Source organism: Salvia splendens, chromosome 7, assembly GCF_004379255.2.
Source record: "Salvia splendens isolate huo1 chromosome 7, SspV2, whole genome shotgun sequence".
Classification (NCBI taxonomy): Eukaryota; Viridiplantae; Streptophyta; class Magnoliopsida; order Lamiales; family Lamiaceae; genus Salvia; species Salvia splendens.
The window spans coordinates 26935633-26953656 of record NC_056038.1 but is presented as its reverse complement, the minus strand read 5'-3'; the positions used below and the strand labels follow the sequence as shown (position 1 = coordinate 26953656).

General features: G+C 39.2%; 1 protein-coding gene, 1 long non-coding RNA gene and 2 pseudogenes across 2 annotated transcripts; all 4 read right to left on the bottom strand.

The window, feature by feature from the left end:
• Nucleotides 1-136: 136 nt before the first annotated feature.
• On the bottom strand, nucleotides 137-1363 carry LOC121811316. The gene is made up of 3 exons (XR_006052523.1): nucleotides 1331-1363; nucleotides 964-1222; nucleotides 137-291 (listed from the first exon to the last, which is right to left on the bottom strand). It is a non-coding gene; the product is annotated as an uncharacterized LOC121811316 (long non-coding RNA).
• Nucleotides 1364-6997: 5634 nt separating this feature from the next.
• Nucleotides 6998-8200, bottom strand: LOC121741016. The gene has a single exon (XM_042133699.1). It carries the CDS (start codon nucleotides 8085-8087, stop codon nucleotides 7185-7187), a length of 903 nt encoding a protein of 300 aa, XP_041989633.1. The 5' UTR covers nucleotides 8088-8200; the 3' UTR covers nucleotides 6998-7184.
• Nucleotides 8201-9062: 862 nt separating this feature from the next.
• On the bottom strand, nucleotides 9063-10843 carry LOC121741279 (annotated as a pseudogene).
• Nucleotides 10844-14253: 3410 nt separating this feature from the next.
• Nucleotides 14254-16555, bottom strand: LOC121810646 (annotated as a pseudogene).
• Between the last annotated feature and the right edge of the window lie 1469 nt (nucleotides 16556-18024).

Below are 18024 nucleotides of genomic sequence, written 5' to 3'. Positions count from 1 at the left end.
ATCGAGTGAGATGTTTAAAGTAAGTATCATGTCGTCAAATGAATGAAGTTCTTTTAGCATTGAAGAACTAATAGGTAGTTTGAGAGGTTCAATTTACAAATAGAAGTCCAAAAGCATTTTTACAACGAGTTTCGACGCTAGAATAGAATAAGAAAAACAATTTCGGACATCACAAGAGTCGTGCCGGGAGGGACTCACGCCGGACAGCCGTGCCGAGTACCGGGCAGCCCCGGGACAGCCGTCTCCCGTCCTCCGGGTCTTGCTCGATCACCACTTTTGCACTCCCGATACCTACACGAAAGGATAGACCACGTATCAAATACACTTTCGACATCAAATCAAGATGAAAAGTGGATAAGAACCGCATCACGTCAAGCACGTTTTCCAAAAAACAGCCGCATTAATTAGTCGTCAAATCGAAACGAAAAGACGTGATTTTTGTCTTTTGTGAAAAAAAAAATATATTCAAAATTCATTCCATTTTCTTCCCTTATCTATAAAATTTACCTCCATTCACTCAATTCCTTAACTTCAAAAACAAGAATTACCATCAAAGTTAATTCAAGGGAGGATATCATCAAGTAAGATATAGAAGGTGAAAGCTAAAGGAAAAATCGAGTTTCTCATCGTCACCTCTTCTTCATCATCTCCTCGGAGTAAGTTCATTCAAACTATACTCTTTCATACCAACATTTATAGATCAACCATGCTCTCCACTACATGCTCAACTTAGCCATCATATACTTGAACCAATAGACTTGAACTTCAAACCATTTTATTTCCTTAATTATCTATAGACCAAGTATGCTAGGATTCTTTTAGCATGCTAAATGTAGAGATTTCATCCAACACCATCACATACTTTTCATGCTATCAAGGACTTGAAAAACATGTATGTTCATACTCAAATGTTCTTTTAACTAAAATTCACAATCAAGAGATTTTGAGCACATTGTTTCTTACAAGAACAAACTTGAAACCATGAACTTCTTTCAACCACAATCTTAATATCAAGCTTTAGAACAATGACTTAGCTTTAAGAGTTTGAACCTCGACGCACCCCGCTGCCTCCTGGCGTCGCCACTGCCCCTCGACGCACCAGCTGCCAGCGAAGCTCCGGCGGCTGCAATGTTTCATCCGGAATGACCCTGCTGCCCCGCCCTCGCGACGGCGGCTGGGCTCACACGCCGGCGAGCCCGACAAAGCGACGGGGCTGCCGGACCTATTTTGGAAGAACTGGAGTGAGAGATGAAGGGGGAAAGCATGTGTATGTCATGTATGTGCGTGTGTGTGTTAAGAGAAAGAGAAAGATGAGAAAAGATAGACGTACCTGGTGACGACGACGCAGCTGCGTGAGAGGGAGGCGGACGGTGGGAGTACGAGCAGCAACGTGACCTGCTGACAGCGGCGAGGTGGGCGGGCGTGCAGCCGGCGGTGCGAGTGTCGTTTGCCGGCGACGCAATGACCGGCCGAGCCCCGGTGAACGAAGAAGAACGAGTGAGAGATCGGTGAGAGAGAAAGAGGGGAGAAGAGAGAGGCGAGACAAATCTGATTTTGGGATGGTGATTATAGGGTTCACTTTTGAATTTAGGACTTGGGCTCTTGTTGGGCCAAAACTTAATATTTTTATTTGGGCTCCATTAAATCTTTTCGTTGGGCCGAGAATTGAGAGGAAATGAGAGAGGTTTAGCTCTTCAATTTAATTGATGGTTGATGGTGGTTTCCAATTAATTTTTAAATCGTTTGGTTTGATTAAATATTAATCTCACGATTAATTATTTTCTTTTCAAATCTCTAAAGTCAATTAATATTTGATCTCTTGATGAATTTCTTATGGATAAGTTAAAATATGGGCTTAATGAGTTTTTTTTTTATTTTTTCAAGTAATTAAAGTCTCTAAATTAATTTAGAGTGTCGGCGAGCTTGAATTGAATGAACTTTCTTTTAATCTAACCCTGAACGTAGGATGCATACCTCATGTAAGATCATTGCATACCATCTTTTATGAATGTTCTTACGATTAATTGAATTAATACCCTCTTTCAAGAAGGGCGTGTTCAAGGAGTTGATTTCTTGAGAAGGGTATTTTTGGAAGCATCGAGTTGGGCTTTATATCCAACACATTAAGTGTGGATAAATTATCAAGGCATATATGAAAAGATTTTTTTTTTGTTTGATAAAATTGCACTTACTTTTTTTTACAAATGTTATCGTGCCATAAATTATTTATTTTATGATGCTATCTGTTTTGGCTATGCCAAAAAGGAATAAAACGACTTCGGACTCCAATAGGACTGAAAATCCTATTCGAGTTAGTGTACACAAAGGAATGGACCGTGTGTCATCGTAAGGGTTGGCCTGTCAATGTGATCGTGGAAGGTGGTCACCTTCCCGACACACTATGAATTATCAGATATGGCGGATTACAGGATGAACTTAGTCTGATCAGACGAACTTTATGAAAACGAACTTAGTAAGCTCGGGCCTTTAAGAAAAACCACGGTGTGTTACTGCTATGGCATGATGACAATGACTTTTTATTATATATGTGTAATTTTTGGCAATGTGTTCACTGAGTACCCCGTACTCAGCCCTGCATGTATTTATAAATGTGCAGGTTGAGCTGATGATGAAATGGTGGCTGAGTGGAGTTGGTGGCTGTCTCACATCTTTTGTAGGATTTCTGTGGCATATGTCTTCACACATATTGTCGTGTTTTGCAACTTCTTCCGTTGTGCCTCGTTGTAATATTTTGTACTAAATAGGTCATAAGGACAACACTTTGTTTTGAGATGAACCTTTTCTGTCTTATCAAGAAGTGTTTGATGCTCCATTATCCTTATCCCCTTTCTATCCCCTCTTCTTATTCCCCTCCCCTAGTCATGTTTCCCCGAGCATTGCTATCCAAAGCAAGGTGCGGTCGTGACATATTTAGTCGTCACTTCTTACATTTATAATATCATGAGTTCGGGTCGTCACAGTAAGAAAGGTTGAAAATCAAAGTTATAAATTATTATTTTAATTATAATAATTTATCAATATTTTAATTTAATTTTATAAAATTAAATATGATATTTAAAAATGAAGGATGAAAAAAAGGAAGAAGAGGATGATTTTGAAATAATATCAGATTTAACACATTATTGAAATAAATATCAGATTGAAAAGGTTAAAAATGTGAAAAGACAAAATTGCCCAGCAGCCCAAAAGGGCATTTTCGGGTGGAAAATAGCCAAAAGGACCAATTTCGAAATAACTCCTTAGTCCAGGGATGTCTGACAATATTTTTTAAGTCCAGGGACTATGTGCGAGATAAACCCATAGTCTAGGGACCATTTTTATAGTTCACTCATATTAAAAAGATAAGGCAATATATTAAGAAATGAAAGCCTTTAGGAAAGATTTAAAAAGGCTTAAAATCCATGAATCAGGCCAGTTTCCACTTTGACGGGTGTTGTTTTGGCAAATAGCTAACCGATTTCATTAACAAAGTCAAACAGTTTCTTAAAACCCGTGTCGGTCAAAAATGAAACTTCTATTGGAGACCAGAAGGAGTATAGTTTTCACGCAGTGTTTTAAAAACCGGATCGGACCGGCCGGTTCGATCGGTTCATCTGCGAACCAGCAGGCAATCCGGTCCGGTTAATCCCTTAAAACCACTAACATGTTGAGCCGTCTTGACCCGGAAACTAGTTTTCCACTTTTCAAAACATTTTTTTAAATTTGTTGTTGCTAGAACTTGAACAAATGACCTCATCTTTAAATACCAACTCATTTATCACTCCACCGCATGGTCATTTTGAAATATTAAGAACATTAATTATTCTTATACATTAAATATGAAACTTTTTTCCAACAAAACTAATAATTTATTTTAATTTATATTTTTTAAAAATTGTTAATTATACTTTTACAATCACTAATATTTAACAATATAGGAGTTTATAATCATACTTAAACATTAATAGTTTTTAATATTATTAATTATAATTTATTGTTATCAAATTTTAATATTTTTATAGTATATATTTAATTTATATACACTTACTATTGATATTAATATAATTTTACTTGAAATAATTTTTAATTTTAATTTATTGGTATCAGAGTATTCATGTTTTATTTCATATTATAATATTATTTCTTCCAATACGCTTTTTTAGTGAAAATGAACTATATGTATTTATATATATTGTATTAATTTTTGTATCTACAATAACTAATCATTTATATATTTAATTTTTTTATCGACAATAAAGTTATAAAATTTGATTATTTATTAAATTTTAATATTTTTATTTGCAACTAATTATATATAGGTTTATATTTTGATATATTTTTGATATATTATGGAATATGTCAACATATTTTATTAGCTATGTTTACAATTAATCTGGCACTACAAAAATACGAAAAACTCAATAATTTTTTTCAAATTTTGACATCGGAACATATGCAAATGTGGTTCTCGTTAGAATCATTATAAAATTATTTTTATTTTGATATATGTTATGTGAAAAAATAATTTAAATTGAGATAGTTATATGCATTTAAACTTTTGAGATATTTTTAAAAAGTTAGTTATAACTATTTTATTGTTAATTGACATAAATACCCTAATTCACATTTTTGTTGGATACATTGATACTCCGAAAATGATGGATATTGGCCCTTGATTGAAGATCTAATGTTATCATTTAGTTGTAGTTAACAATTTAAATATGAGTTAGCAATATAACACACCCCTATAATAGACATAACAACAATTTAGTCTTGTAAAAAATAATGAAAAATTGAGTAAATTCACAAATAATACCATACATAAACGTTGTTTGTGATAATAAACCTAACATTGAAGTAAAGTATGTACGTGTATCAATTTTAGAAAGATTAGAATTATAAATAAATAAATTATTAATGTAAAACAACATTCACGTAGACATATAAAAATTAAGTTTATTAATATAATAATTATCCACTAATAGAGATAGAAATAATAAATTATTGAGCTTCATTTCATTGCAATATAGTGCTCCTATACACTAAAAACTCAAACCTCGAAACCTAAATCCTAAACCCTAAAATATACTCATCATGACCAACAAATGAGCCAAATATCATTAAAATTCTCTCTCCTTCCCAGTTCAATTTTACTTTGTTGATCACTTATTTTATTTTGAGGGTTTTAGACCTGTATTCGATATCTTACACTGGGTCGGCCTACTTGATAATCCTTCCTGATAGTGGAGGTTTTTTACCTGAATCTTGTCTGTAAATCTGTTTATATGCTCATATCAAGAAAGTGTTTTACAATAGGGCTATGTGAACGGTAAAAAAAAAATCTTGCTTGCTTTCATCCAAGCATTAAAATGAAAAGGTTTTTAATCAAATAACATAAATGACTATTGAAATATCAAACATTTAAATATTATAAGTGATAGTAAATTTATTTAAAAGATTTCTTCAGTTACATAACTTGTGTAATTATTTATTTTGGAAATTATGAAAGAGAACGGTTGGAATTGAGAAGGTCAAGATGCCGTTTAAATGTAAAAAAAATCTGTGTGAATTAATTTTACATTTCATATGCTACTAAATTAGGGATTTTCAGCTTTTGGCTTGTCATTTTAATCAAATACTAATAATATTATAACTGAAGAAATCTTTAAATAAATTTACTATCACTTCTAATATTTACATTTGAGATTTCAATAACATTTTATGTTCTTGATTTAAAAACCTTTTCATTTTAAAAATTTAAATCCTAAACCCTAAACTCTAAACATATATCTTAACAATTGGAAAAACATTTTGACTTTCCTCACTAAGACATAGCAGTATTTTATAGTATATATTTTGACTATAATACTTTTGGATCTCCATTATAACTTAAAAAAATTATACTAATATTCAAATATCAATATAGAATAATAAATCACAAATTATAACGTTAAATGCATAAATATCTATAACCATAAAAGTAATAATCATATATGAGTATGAAAACAATTTGAGTATGATTAATTACTAAATATTAGTATATATTTTAGAGGAATACGTTGGTATTAGCTATAGCAACATATTGGGAGACCATGATAGTAGTAGAAGCTCTTCACATCACCATCTCTCACACTACTCTCATTCTACTTCCTCCTTCACTACCGTTGCAAAGAACTATAGTCAGCCGCCGAGTACTCGGTTCTTAAAAATCTATCTACTCTTTATTCTAGCTGCAGGCATAGCTCCTCTTCTTGTGGATTCCATCTTTTCAACCCTTCAAAGATTTTATTTTGGCAGTGGATATTCCTCTGTCGACAACCACATTGTGTGGGATGCTACACCATCACATGATAACGCCCACCGACTACACTCGTTTCTCCTCCATGGCCATGAGTCCATGTTACTTTTGGTTTATGGGTTGGTATTTATAAAAAAATTGGTGGCGATTGGCATTATTCCCTTTTGGTATTCTTCTTTGGACCATCCCGTTGACATTAGTAAGCCTAATGTAACTGACTTATTGATAGTAAATGTTGAGGCTGCTGATATGTATGTCCTTTGAATTTCCTCATTAAATGTATATCATTCATCTATTTTGGAAACTGCCGCATTGAATAAAAATAAAAATCGTAACTGCTAAATTTTATTTTACTACTTTCCACCAATTGTACTACAAATAATTACTCTTTTCATTTTTCAGTATTTATGATATTCAATGGAAGGTGTGAAATGATTTAAGGCATGAGAAGGCAACGTCTAGATTTTTATTCATAAATGTCTAGATTATGGAGTAGTTTTTATTCTTAAATCAGTTTTATCAAAATTATATAGTTTTAAATCTTAAATGACAGTTTTATAAATATCCTCAAAGCTCCCATTTTAATTTTATATATGTATAGATAACGTTATCATTTTTTATTTTTGTGAAGTGTTGGGACCATATACGAAATATTTGAGGAAACGGCCAACTGGTAAAACTACTTAATCTAAATAACCTTCTAAATCAGAAATTCTATTCTCAAAATCCGCACCAAGTGATGAACAAATTAAGTAGGAGAATCTACCTGTCTAACGCCTATGCTGCAACTATAAACCTCTTGCAGATATAATTAAATCATCAATAATCCTAATTAACGTTACCTTACACTTACAAACAAAACATAAAAACTAAAAAAAAATGATGTCTAGGAACTGGATGAGCGATGAGGAGGTCGAGAGTCATGGTGGTGGTGGATGGTAGGCATAGTCCTCGTCCCCGAAGCCGTCACCGCCCTCACATGCCCCACCATGGACACCTGCAGCGCCTCCTCCTCATACGCCCTCCGCTCCATCTCCTCCATCCTCTCCTTCTTCTTCGCCTTCACCACCACCGCCACCCCCAGCAGGCTCAGCAGTAACACCCCCACCCCCGCCCCTATCGCCCCCCCCACCGCCATCCTCCACTTCCCCGCCCTCCTCCTCAGCGGCACCAGTGGCGCCTCCACCACCACCCCAAAATGCCCCTGCCCCGTCGCCACACACACGTTCGCCCTCGGCTGCCTCCACACACTCACTCTCCCATCCTCCTCAAACCTCGCACACATTGGAATCATCCCATTCCCCTCAGCCACGCCGCTGAAGTCAATCCGGATCGGCCTCATCCCGGCCTGGAGCCGGATCTCCGCGGCCGCCCCGATGTTGTAGGCCAGCAGGCCTAGCACTGGGGATATGAGCTCGTACCCGGAGAGCTCGTAATTCGAGTAATAGAGCGACGACCAGTTCGATCCCAGCTTTTGCCGGATTATTAGAATTCTTTTGGAGCAGGGGCGGGCGTATGTGCCTGCGCTGAGCTCGAATTCTTTTATCGTGGCTCCGTAGCGGCGCAGGCTGCCGCAGCGGAGCCGTACCGTGTCCACGTGTATGCCGGAGAGATTCGAAGGAAGATTGATCTTGTGGAGCTTTCCTGTGCGGAAATTCTTGGTGTAGGATTTGAATGTGTAGTCGCGGATCATGAGATCGAGGAGGCGTGCTGATTTTATCTCTTCTGCTTCAATTCTAAACGAATGTAACAGAACAAGGATCAGAGCGATTGTGGCGGGAGACGCCATTGATAGAGATAGAGAGGAAACTGAGCTTTCTTGTTTTGAATTTTTCGGGGAATAAACTATTTTATGAGAAATTGCAGGGTAATTAGTGTTAGATCTAGCTAGGAGCTACTTGGTTAAAGGTATAGATCGCAATTATGCATGGAATTATATATAACATCACAACCTAGTGTTTTAAATTAAAGTTTAGGATATAAGCAACAAAGCTTTTACCCCCCTAATTAAGTAGGAAATTATTTGATTCTTCATATAATTTTTGTTCTTTTAATTATTTAATGAATGCTTGCCTTAAAATGCAGGGCATGACTTGGGAGGTCTTGGGGGATGATTAAGGGAGCGTGGGTTTGTTATTATAATTGATTCAAAAGTGAGAAGGAAAAGGGAATGATAGCATGGTGAGAGTGAAGGTGAAGTAGCCTCTCTTCTTATATGTTTGAAGATGCGAATAATCAATATATGCACACACCACATTTACTAATTAATACTATGATTGTATGGTTTGATTACATGTCTCCCACTCCAACCACTTTGTGGGCTACCATGATCATTACATTGCTTATTCCAAGGGGGACCATTCTTGCTTAATTATTTTCCTTCCAATAGTTAATTAGTAGTAGATACACTGGAGTACTACTTTCTTTGCGACCACTAATTTTAATTATATCTTAGCATGCAACAATTAATCTTAGGCAATTCATTTCATATATATCCGTTGATGCGCCTTCTATCTGTCACTTATTTTCGCAATAATAGGAAGAGAATTAATGATAAATTAGAAAAGCACAATATAGATCTCTTATTAATTAAGGCTTCAAATGTCGTTGTGTTCATAATTTTAACGACATTGAAAATGGCCACTACTTCTTCACACGATGAGTGAGAGAGCCATTCCCATAGAAAACTAACTACTCATCACAGAGAAGGAAAGGTAAAATCTATATGGCTTACATTAGATCACAAAAAAAAGGGAATGAAGGATCAATGGAAGTTGACATTAGAACCATAAGTCATTCCAGCACGCCAGTTAGATGGTGCAACGTTGTAAGCAATGATAGTTTCATGAGAAGTGTACGAGGTTAATTTGAATGAAAGCGACTGGCCTCCAAGAGTCGCGAAAGCCTGGTACGAAGCGCCCCAGTTGTGGCTCATGCTTATCCACCCGGTCTTGCTGCCCTTCACCCACATGTTGGCTATGTCCCCGCCTCCCCCCACGTTCATCACGTACACCAGCAGCCAGTACCCGTTCCCCTGGAACATCAAGCGCACTCCACCCTTGCGCACGCACGTCACCCTAAAATCACACCATTAGATTATGTATAGCGACATACTGTTACTGGATAGTGGGACCCACCTTATTAATAATATAAAAATGTATAGTGGAAAGGTTTTAAAAATAGAAGGTGAACTAATTTTTTTTTAGTATGGACTAAAATGACAAAATGAGACTAATTCTGGTTACATACCTGCGGAAGAGGACAGGTACAATGCCGGCCTTCCACTGAGCGATCTTCATGAAGGCGGGCTTGGCCATGTCGAAGTGGGTGCGAGGAGGGTTGCACCAGCCACCGTTGTTAGAATCCTGGGACCAGTTGGGAGGGCAGAGATTGGTGGCGGGTGATGGTGGTGATGGGAGAATTCTTATAGCAATACTTTGAATTCGCGCATCGCAGCTGAAAGCACTGCCCGCAGCCGTAGCCGTTATTGAATAGCACTGAGCTCAGCGCCGCCGTGTCGGTGCCGTATCCACTGTTGAACAAGTTTCCGTACCCACAAGCTCCTCCTGCCATCGTGCATCAAATATCTTTATTAATACATGTATTTCACCTTTCTTTTCATTATTTCAAAATATAGAGCATAACAAACTTTTCAAATATTAGATTGTTTTATAGTACTCCCTCCATCAACCATTTATAGTCTCATTTAACTTGATGCCGATTTAAAAAAAATATTTAACTTTGGGAAGAAAAATGGGTAAATGAGTTAGTGTGGAAAGTGGATCTCACTTTCATATATTGATTTTATTATAGAACGTGGGTATAATGAGTTAGTTGAATAGTGAGCCCCTTTTACCTAAATCGAAAAATAGCAAAATAGGACTTTAAATCGCGTACATCCCAAATAGCAAAATAGGAGTAGTAATTTATAATATGAAAAGAGTTATCAAAATAGACAATATAATTTCCTAAAATGTAGATTAAATGACAAAATTGAGACACCATAAAACTCTACTTAGTGATAACTATTTTTCCAACTTTTTGGTACCCTCTCCTATCTCAATTAGAAGTCTTATTTTTTTATTGGCGAAAGTTTTAAGAAATTGTTTTACTTTGTAAATAAAAGTGGTAGAAAAAGTTAAGCAATGTTGGGTCCACTTGCCAAAATAATTAAAGTGAAACTTCTTGGTATATACATTCCTTGCAATAAGTCTCCCTAGATTAAAAATAAATGGACCATGTAAATGAAACAATTAAGGAGGGGAAGTATTAAAACTTAAAAGGGATATTAGAATGGAAAAAAGAACCATATATACCTATTCATTTTTCTTGAGGTAATTAAAAGAAAATATATTCCGACGTTATTTATAAACACATACCCATAGTTTCCGCAGCTGTCTCATCGCCATAAAATGTGGCATAAGCAAGTTTCCAAGGAGTCGGACGAAACACCGGCGTAGTGTATCCGGCTGCAACGGCCTTGCCCATGGCAGCCACCGCCAAGAACAAGAAGATGAGCCGCCATGAATAAGGGAAAGAAGCCATGGTTCCACTTAGCTTAGTTTTGCTACCTGTTAATTAGCTTCTTCTATACTAGATTTGTGTTATGATGCCTAAATTAACTTGGAAATGGGATATTTATATAGTTTTGGCAATGTATATTGTGTAGTGTACTACGTGACCTTCACAATCCAAGTCCAACGTTCTAATTTTATATTCTAGAAGTTGGGTGGAGGAATAATTGATTTATCTTCTAACGCCTAGTCAAAACCGCAAGAATTTATTTTATAACCTAAATTCTATGTAGACGTGTGGGCATGTCTTGTTGTTGGTTGCTATGTTATTTTGGTTGGTTAGAATATTTGAAGTTCAATGTATGTAATATAGAAATTGCGCATGAAATTTAGTCTCCTAATTACATATTTATGGGACGGCGCAACCGGATAATAGAATTGGACCAAACGATAAGGTAGATAAGGATTAAATATAGGTATAGCCTCTAATAAAATGAAGAGTATGTTTGCTTATACCTCTAATAAAATGAAGAGTATGTTTGCTAATTGCTATCCTTTTAGAGCATCCGCAATGGTGCGGATGATGGCGCGCTCGAGGCATCCTTTTAGAGCATCCGCAATGGGGCGAGCGATAGGCCGCCAGATGCCTCGGGCGCGCCATCGTCCGCCCACTATGGGTGCGCGGACGATGCCCGATACATCGTCCGCGGACAATAGGGCATCGTCCGCTCCATCGTCCGTCCATTGTGGGCGACGCGGACGATGCAACGCGTTTTCATTTTTTTCCTCGAATTTTTTTCTATTCAAATCTCGTTTGTCATTCTATTTTTCATACGAACATTTCTCTCATCTCTCACATTCCATACGAATATTTCGATAATCTCTCACAAACAAAAATGAACCACGACGACGACTGGAGTACCTCGGAGGGCGTTAGTCGGACCTTGACGCGAGCCTTATTTGATGCCGTCAATGACGCAATGACGAATTGCTTAGCCAAAATGCAGTGCGGGGAGGAGGAGGCGGCGGCGGCGGTGGAGCAGATGCCCAGGCCTATTCGACGTCGAACATTTGTCCGCCGCGAACACGCCGTAACTCACGAACGTCTATTTGCAGACTATTTTTCCGAGCAACCACGGTGGGACCCGACTGTTTTTCACCGCCAATTTAGAATGCATCGTCAGCATTGTCCAGATGTTGGAGTCACGTGATGAATACTTCCAGTATCGGGAAGATGGCCTCGGTAGACCCGGACTTACGCCGTTGCAGAAGTGCACGGTTGCACTCCGGCAGTTGGCCTACGGCACCACGACGGACATGTTCGACGAGTACCTTCACGTCGGGGAGACAATTGGCCGCGAGTGCCCGAAGAGATTTTGTAGGGGAGTTGCGGAGGCTTACAGCGACACATATTTGCGAAAGCCGACTACTGTGGATTGCCAGGGCCTGATGAAGATGCACGAGATGGCGCACGACTTTCTTGGGATGCTAGGGAGCATATACTGTATGCACTAGGAGTGGAAGAATTGTCCGAGGGCATGGAGATGCCAATTTACTAGTGGATACAATGGCAGCCACCCGACGATGATCCTCGAAGCCGTCGCTGACTATCGGCTCTGGATCTGGCATGCTTACTTCGATGTAGCGGAGTCGAACAACGACATCAACGTCCTCAACTCATCCACCCTCTTCACCGAGCAATGCAATGGCAATGGCCCGGCCATCAAGTTCACTGCCAATAGGCGCCAATATCACATGAGGTACTACTTGGCCGATGGCATATATCCAAGGTGGCCTGTTTTTCTGAAGACGATCAGCTGCCCAATGGGTGAGATAAGAGTTTTATTTGCCCAAAAGCAGGAGGCGGCGTGGAAGGATGTGGAGCGGGCATTTGGTGTGCTCCAATCACGGTGGGCAATAGTGAAAGGGCCGACGCGTCTCTGGTTCAAGGAAGTCATCGCCGATGTCATGTATGCGTGCATAATCTTGCACAGCATGATAGTCGAACACGAAGGTGGAAGCATCACCGATTGGGCCGATGATGAAGGTGGATCTAGCTCCAGTACGGCGACCGCGCCCCACGCTCGAGGATTACCGACGGGCTTCAATGAAGAGGTTTGGGCACGTAACCGCCGTCGTTGAGAATGCGTATTTTTTTAATTCGTATTCTAATGTATTAATTTTAAATGAAATGAAGGTTTTTTTTCCAATTTTTGTAGTTATTTAAATATTCAAATAAAGAAAATGCTTAGGGCAGCTTATAGGGCGCCCCACTGCAGATGGAAGGGTAGGAGGATAAAATGCTGAGTTGGTGGTGCATAGGGCGGGCTTTAGGGCATCCCTTAGGGCGCCCAATTGCTAATGCTCTTATTATGAAATGTTAAGATAGTTTATTTATTTAGTCGAAATGAAATTAGATATGCGACTCGACCTATAAATTAAGCTGGGTCTGTTTCCCAACTATGTACTTATTTTTTTTTTAATTTAAAAATATTCAGACTTTCGTTTACTTTCACTTATCAACAAAGAATGCGCCTATCATTCATTCCTCAAACTCATTTTTAAAGTACTGCTCTTGAACGTTTTCTGCTTTTGACACGTGTGATCTTGCCTTAATACTCACATTTGATAATTTGTTCATAAATGGAGAAAATGCAATGCTCCACCTGTAGAGTTAGACAAATTATTTTTTAGTTTCACGTCGTCTGATGGTTTAAGCACCTAACTACAAGTCTTTTCCACTTCCTTCTTGTTGCATTTTGTAACTTGAACTATCACGATTTCATTTTTGTTGCATTTCTAACTTGTTCCACCGCCAGTTGTATCACTGTTGCTGATTACACTGGGAAGAATGATCATGGCAGGCCGTATAATATGGGTGCTTCAATCCCATGAAGTCTGCATAAATTCAATAAATCTATCATCCATGACTAACTGATTCGTTCACCAAAACCATGCCAAAATTAATCTCCATTTTTATTATTCCCCCAAATATCCCATATTTCTTATTCGGGCAATACTCAATAAATGTCTTATTTCACTTTTAGTAAGTGAACCACATATTCCACTAACACATTCTATATACTCACAACTACTATTATAAATACTAACACATTCTACTCACAATTACTATTATAAAACTAATATATAAAAGTGAGATCTACATTTCACTAACTTTATGAAAAACTTACGTTCATAAAGTCAAATAATTTCTTAAATTTCCCTATCCCAAGCTCACGAGCTATATATAAGCATTGTAAGAGATCGATGAATTGGTGTACCAAAATATTTGTGATTGATGCTCGTTTTTAGTAAAAAACTTTGAAATAATGTTTTTCATACATGTTTTTGCCAAATTTGACAACACAATAGTAAAATACAAGAACGAAGGAATGAATTGTTTCTTATAAATATAAAGAAAGTACCAAAACAAACAATAACTCACGCAGATCCTATCAAAGACTTGAGAAACAATCGACCATTAATGAGAATAAAATAAACAGGTTTTGACAGTTGTGCATTCACCCGCAGTATTCCGGCAATAAGACTCCTAACAGAGTACTTGGAAGAATCCCATTTCAAGTAGCCTTGAACGTTCCCAAACACCGTCGAATTCAATCTGACAAATGTCACATTATATTGCAGCTTCTGCTTAACCCCATAGAAATCGAGCTTCTTAGGCTCAACACGCACCTCAATCCCAGCCGGCGCCACGATCTCGACAACGTAAGACGAGTTCGCCTTGCCCACATTCATCACCGTCCTCGTATACGTCTAAGAAGCCGAGGTTTCGAAACTCCCAAAAGTAACCGCGAATGAAGGGTAGTTGAGGTCCCCTTCTCTTATACTTGATTCTGCAGCGCATCTCACTTTGCGCTGCAGAATCACTCCAACTTCCCTATCTGTGTAGTTGAGGCCGCACAGATAGGGAATGTAGTCCTCTGGTTTGAGGTCGTACACCAGCCCTGGGTCACTCGCTCTGGACGGGTTCACATGGCCCGATCCAGTAGCGAATACCGAGGCCGGGACGAACCTCTCATCCTCGATCTGATTGTTGGCGAGGTTCACCACGTCAGCGGTGGTCATGATGGCAGACTTGATTGCAGCAGGGGACCAGTCAGGGTGCGCGCTCCTCAGCAGCGCCGCGACGCCGCTGAGATGCGGGCACGACATCGAGGTCCCGGAGATCATGTTGAACGTGGCCGATCTCGTGTTGGTGTTGTTCTCCACCGAGAATGGCCACGCCGCCAAGATGTTTACCCCGGGGCCTAAAATGTCAGGTTTCAGGATCCCGGGGCTTGCGAAATTCGGGCCCCGGGACGAGAACGCGGCCACCACGGGGCGCGATCGTCGCCGATGACGGTTCCTTTGAACACGATCGCAGCCGTCGCCGCCGTGGTGGAGTTGATGTAGGTCTTGATCTTCAGCCCGTCCGCGTAGCTCACGTGCGTCGCTGGGAGCACGTGCGCCTCCGCGAGGGTGAGGTTTCCGTACGATTCGGGGTTTACCAAGATCATGGCGGCGCCGCCGTTGTTCTTGACGGCGATCCCTTTGTCGATTCTCGTTATGAGCCCTCCCACTTCGCAGACCACGACCTTCCCTCGCAAGTCGGTTTTGTTGAGCGACGCCTCGCCGCAGAACCGGATTTGGGAGTCGGTTGCGTTAAACATGCCTGCGTAAACGAGCGGCAGCTGCGTCGCCGGAAAATCAGCCGGCTGGAAAGCTGACTCGCCGTTGAATGTCATGTTGTTTCCCAGCACGGCGGTTTGCTCGTATCTTCCTGTCAATGGTGCTGGCACCGACGGTGAGAATCCCACGGCGCCTCATTCGATAACGAGAAGTTAGAAGGCCCGCTGTTACCGGCAGAGCAACTGACCAAAATGCCCTTCTCCATCGCTGAGTAAGCTCCGAGGGCAATAGGGTCATCATGAAGATTCAAAGAAAGTGCACCTGAGAGACGCAGAAATGAACATAAGTATAGACTAAATATTCAACATTTTACTTAGAAATAAATTTTTAGGTAATGTAAATTATTAATAGGAACTTTTATATAAATAATGATACGTATAAAGTGTGAATAAATTATAAAAGTTTTATAATTGAAAAAAAATGAATTCATTAGGAGCTAAAATCCCTCCTTAACTATACCTAGTGATAGGGAAAGAATGTCGACGCCATCATCTACAGCAGCATCCATTGCAGCAAGTATGTCGCTCTCCAAGCAGGAAATCCCACACACCTTGTAGATAGCAAGGTGCGCCATCGGGGCAATCCCAACAGCCGTGCCGTTAGCATTGCCAAAAATGTTAGCTCCTTTCACGAATCTTCCGGCGGCGGTGCTCGCAGTGTGGGTGCCATGGCCGTCTTCGTCTAAAGGGGTGTCACCAGAAGTTGTGAAGGTTCTCGCTCCGACGATCTTGTTGTTGCACGAGGTGTGGTTGAATTCACACTTCCCCTTCCATTTAGCAGGCGGGGGTGGCATCCCTTCGTCGCTAAATGAAGGGTGCTCCGGGAGGATCCCTGTGTCCAGGACTCCGATGATGACACCCCGGCCATACCTAGAGCTTTGCCAGAACCCGGTGTTCTGGTAAAGCCCCAAGAAGTTGGGGGAATGGGTCGTGTGGAGGGATATTTTTCTTTCAAGGCGTGCGGAGACAAACCCGGGCTTAGTCTCCATTGCTTTCACTTCTTCAGGTGATAATCTGGCGGCGAAGCCCCGGAACACATTCCGATATGAGTAGGTCAATCGCCGCCAGTGGCGGATCCAGGATCCGGAAACGGAGGGGGCGGAATATATAGTATTAGCTTGATTTAGTGCGGACATGGTTATTTCTTTTGTTGTTCGGGGCGACGCCGGAGGCAAATGGAGGGGGCGAACAAGGTAATTTTACATTCCGATAAGGGAAAAAATAGTCGCACGGAGGGGGCGACCGCCCCCTCCTGCCCCCCCTAGATCCGCCACTGATCGCCGCCGTTGATTATTTGTTGTCGTTGTTGTTGTTGGCATAAGTGATTTATACAAGGCATCCAGATCTTTTGATGCGACTTCATGGTCAACGCGAATGATGTAGGTATCTAGAGATATTTCATCGGGTGTAGCAAATGTTGGTATTATCATATGGAAATTGAACATGAAAAGCATGAGGGTTATCAATGGTTTGTAACCCTTTTACGTGAACCACTTCAAAATGTCAAACGCTCTCAATGACTAAATGGTTTGTGTGGTGTTTGATTTTTGTGATATGGATTCTTGTAATAAGAGTTGATATATGCATGTTTATATATACGAGTATAGTAGCCTATATATCTTTTTATTTTGTTATCAACGACATGGTCGTGTATAAGTTGACTTATTCCTTTCTTGACCATAACGTGCAGACAAAGTGTAATCCCGACTAGTAATTAATAAAAAAGATTAAGAATATTGCATGATCTCTCTGTAATTTGGCGCCAGGACACAATATATGGAATTAGTCTAATTATATTTGCAAGTTGAAATTGTTATAGAGTTGATGACCAATGCAAGTTTCGTGGAAATTGAATATATTTGACCCTCTGATCAAATAGTGACGAGTGAGGATTATATCAATGGGCGGCATTTAAATTAAATTCTAAATTATTCTTTATTAAAATAGTCTAAACTTTCAATAATATCATACTAACAATAAAAATAGCAAAACTATAAGCATTTTTATAAAAAATATCATTACAATTGTAATTATAACCACCATCATCATCATCATCATCATCATCATCATCATCATCATCATCATCATCATCATCATCATCATCATCATCATCATCATCATCATCATCATCATCATCATCATCATCATCATCATCATCATCATCATTATTATTATTATTATTATTATTATTATTATTATTATTATTATTTGCAACCAATATCACTAAATAAATACTCCCTCATTCTCATTAAAATAAACTTTGGAGATACTAGTAAAAGAGAAGAAAAAGTACTATACTATATACTCCCTCCGTCCCATAGTAGATGTCACACTTGGGGATTGACACGAAAATTTAGGAGGTGTTGTTTTGTGTGTTAAGTGAAAAGAGAAAATAATATATTTATATTAATGTGAGAGAGAACTTTTTCCAAAAAAAGAAATGTGACATCTTTTGTGGGACAAACTAAAAAGGAAAGTGTGACATCTATTATGGGACCGATGGAGTATTAAGTGAATATTAGAA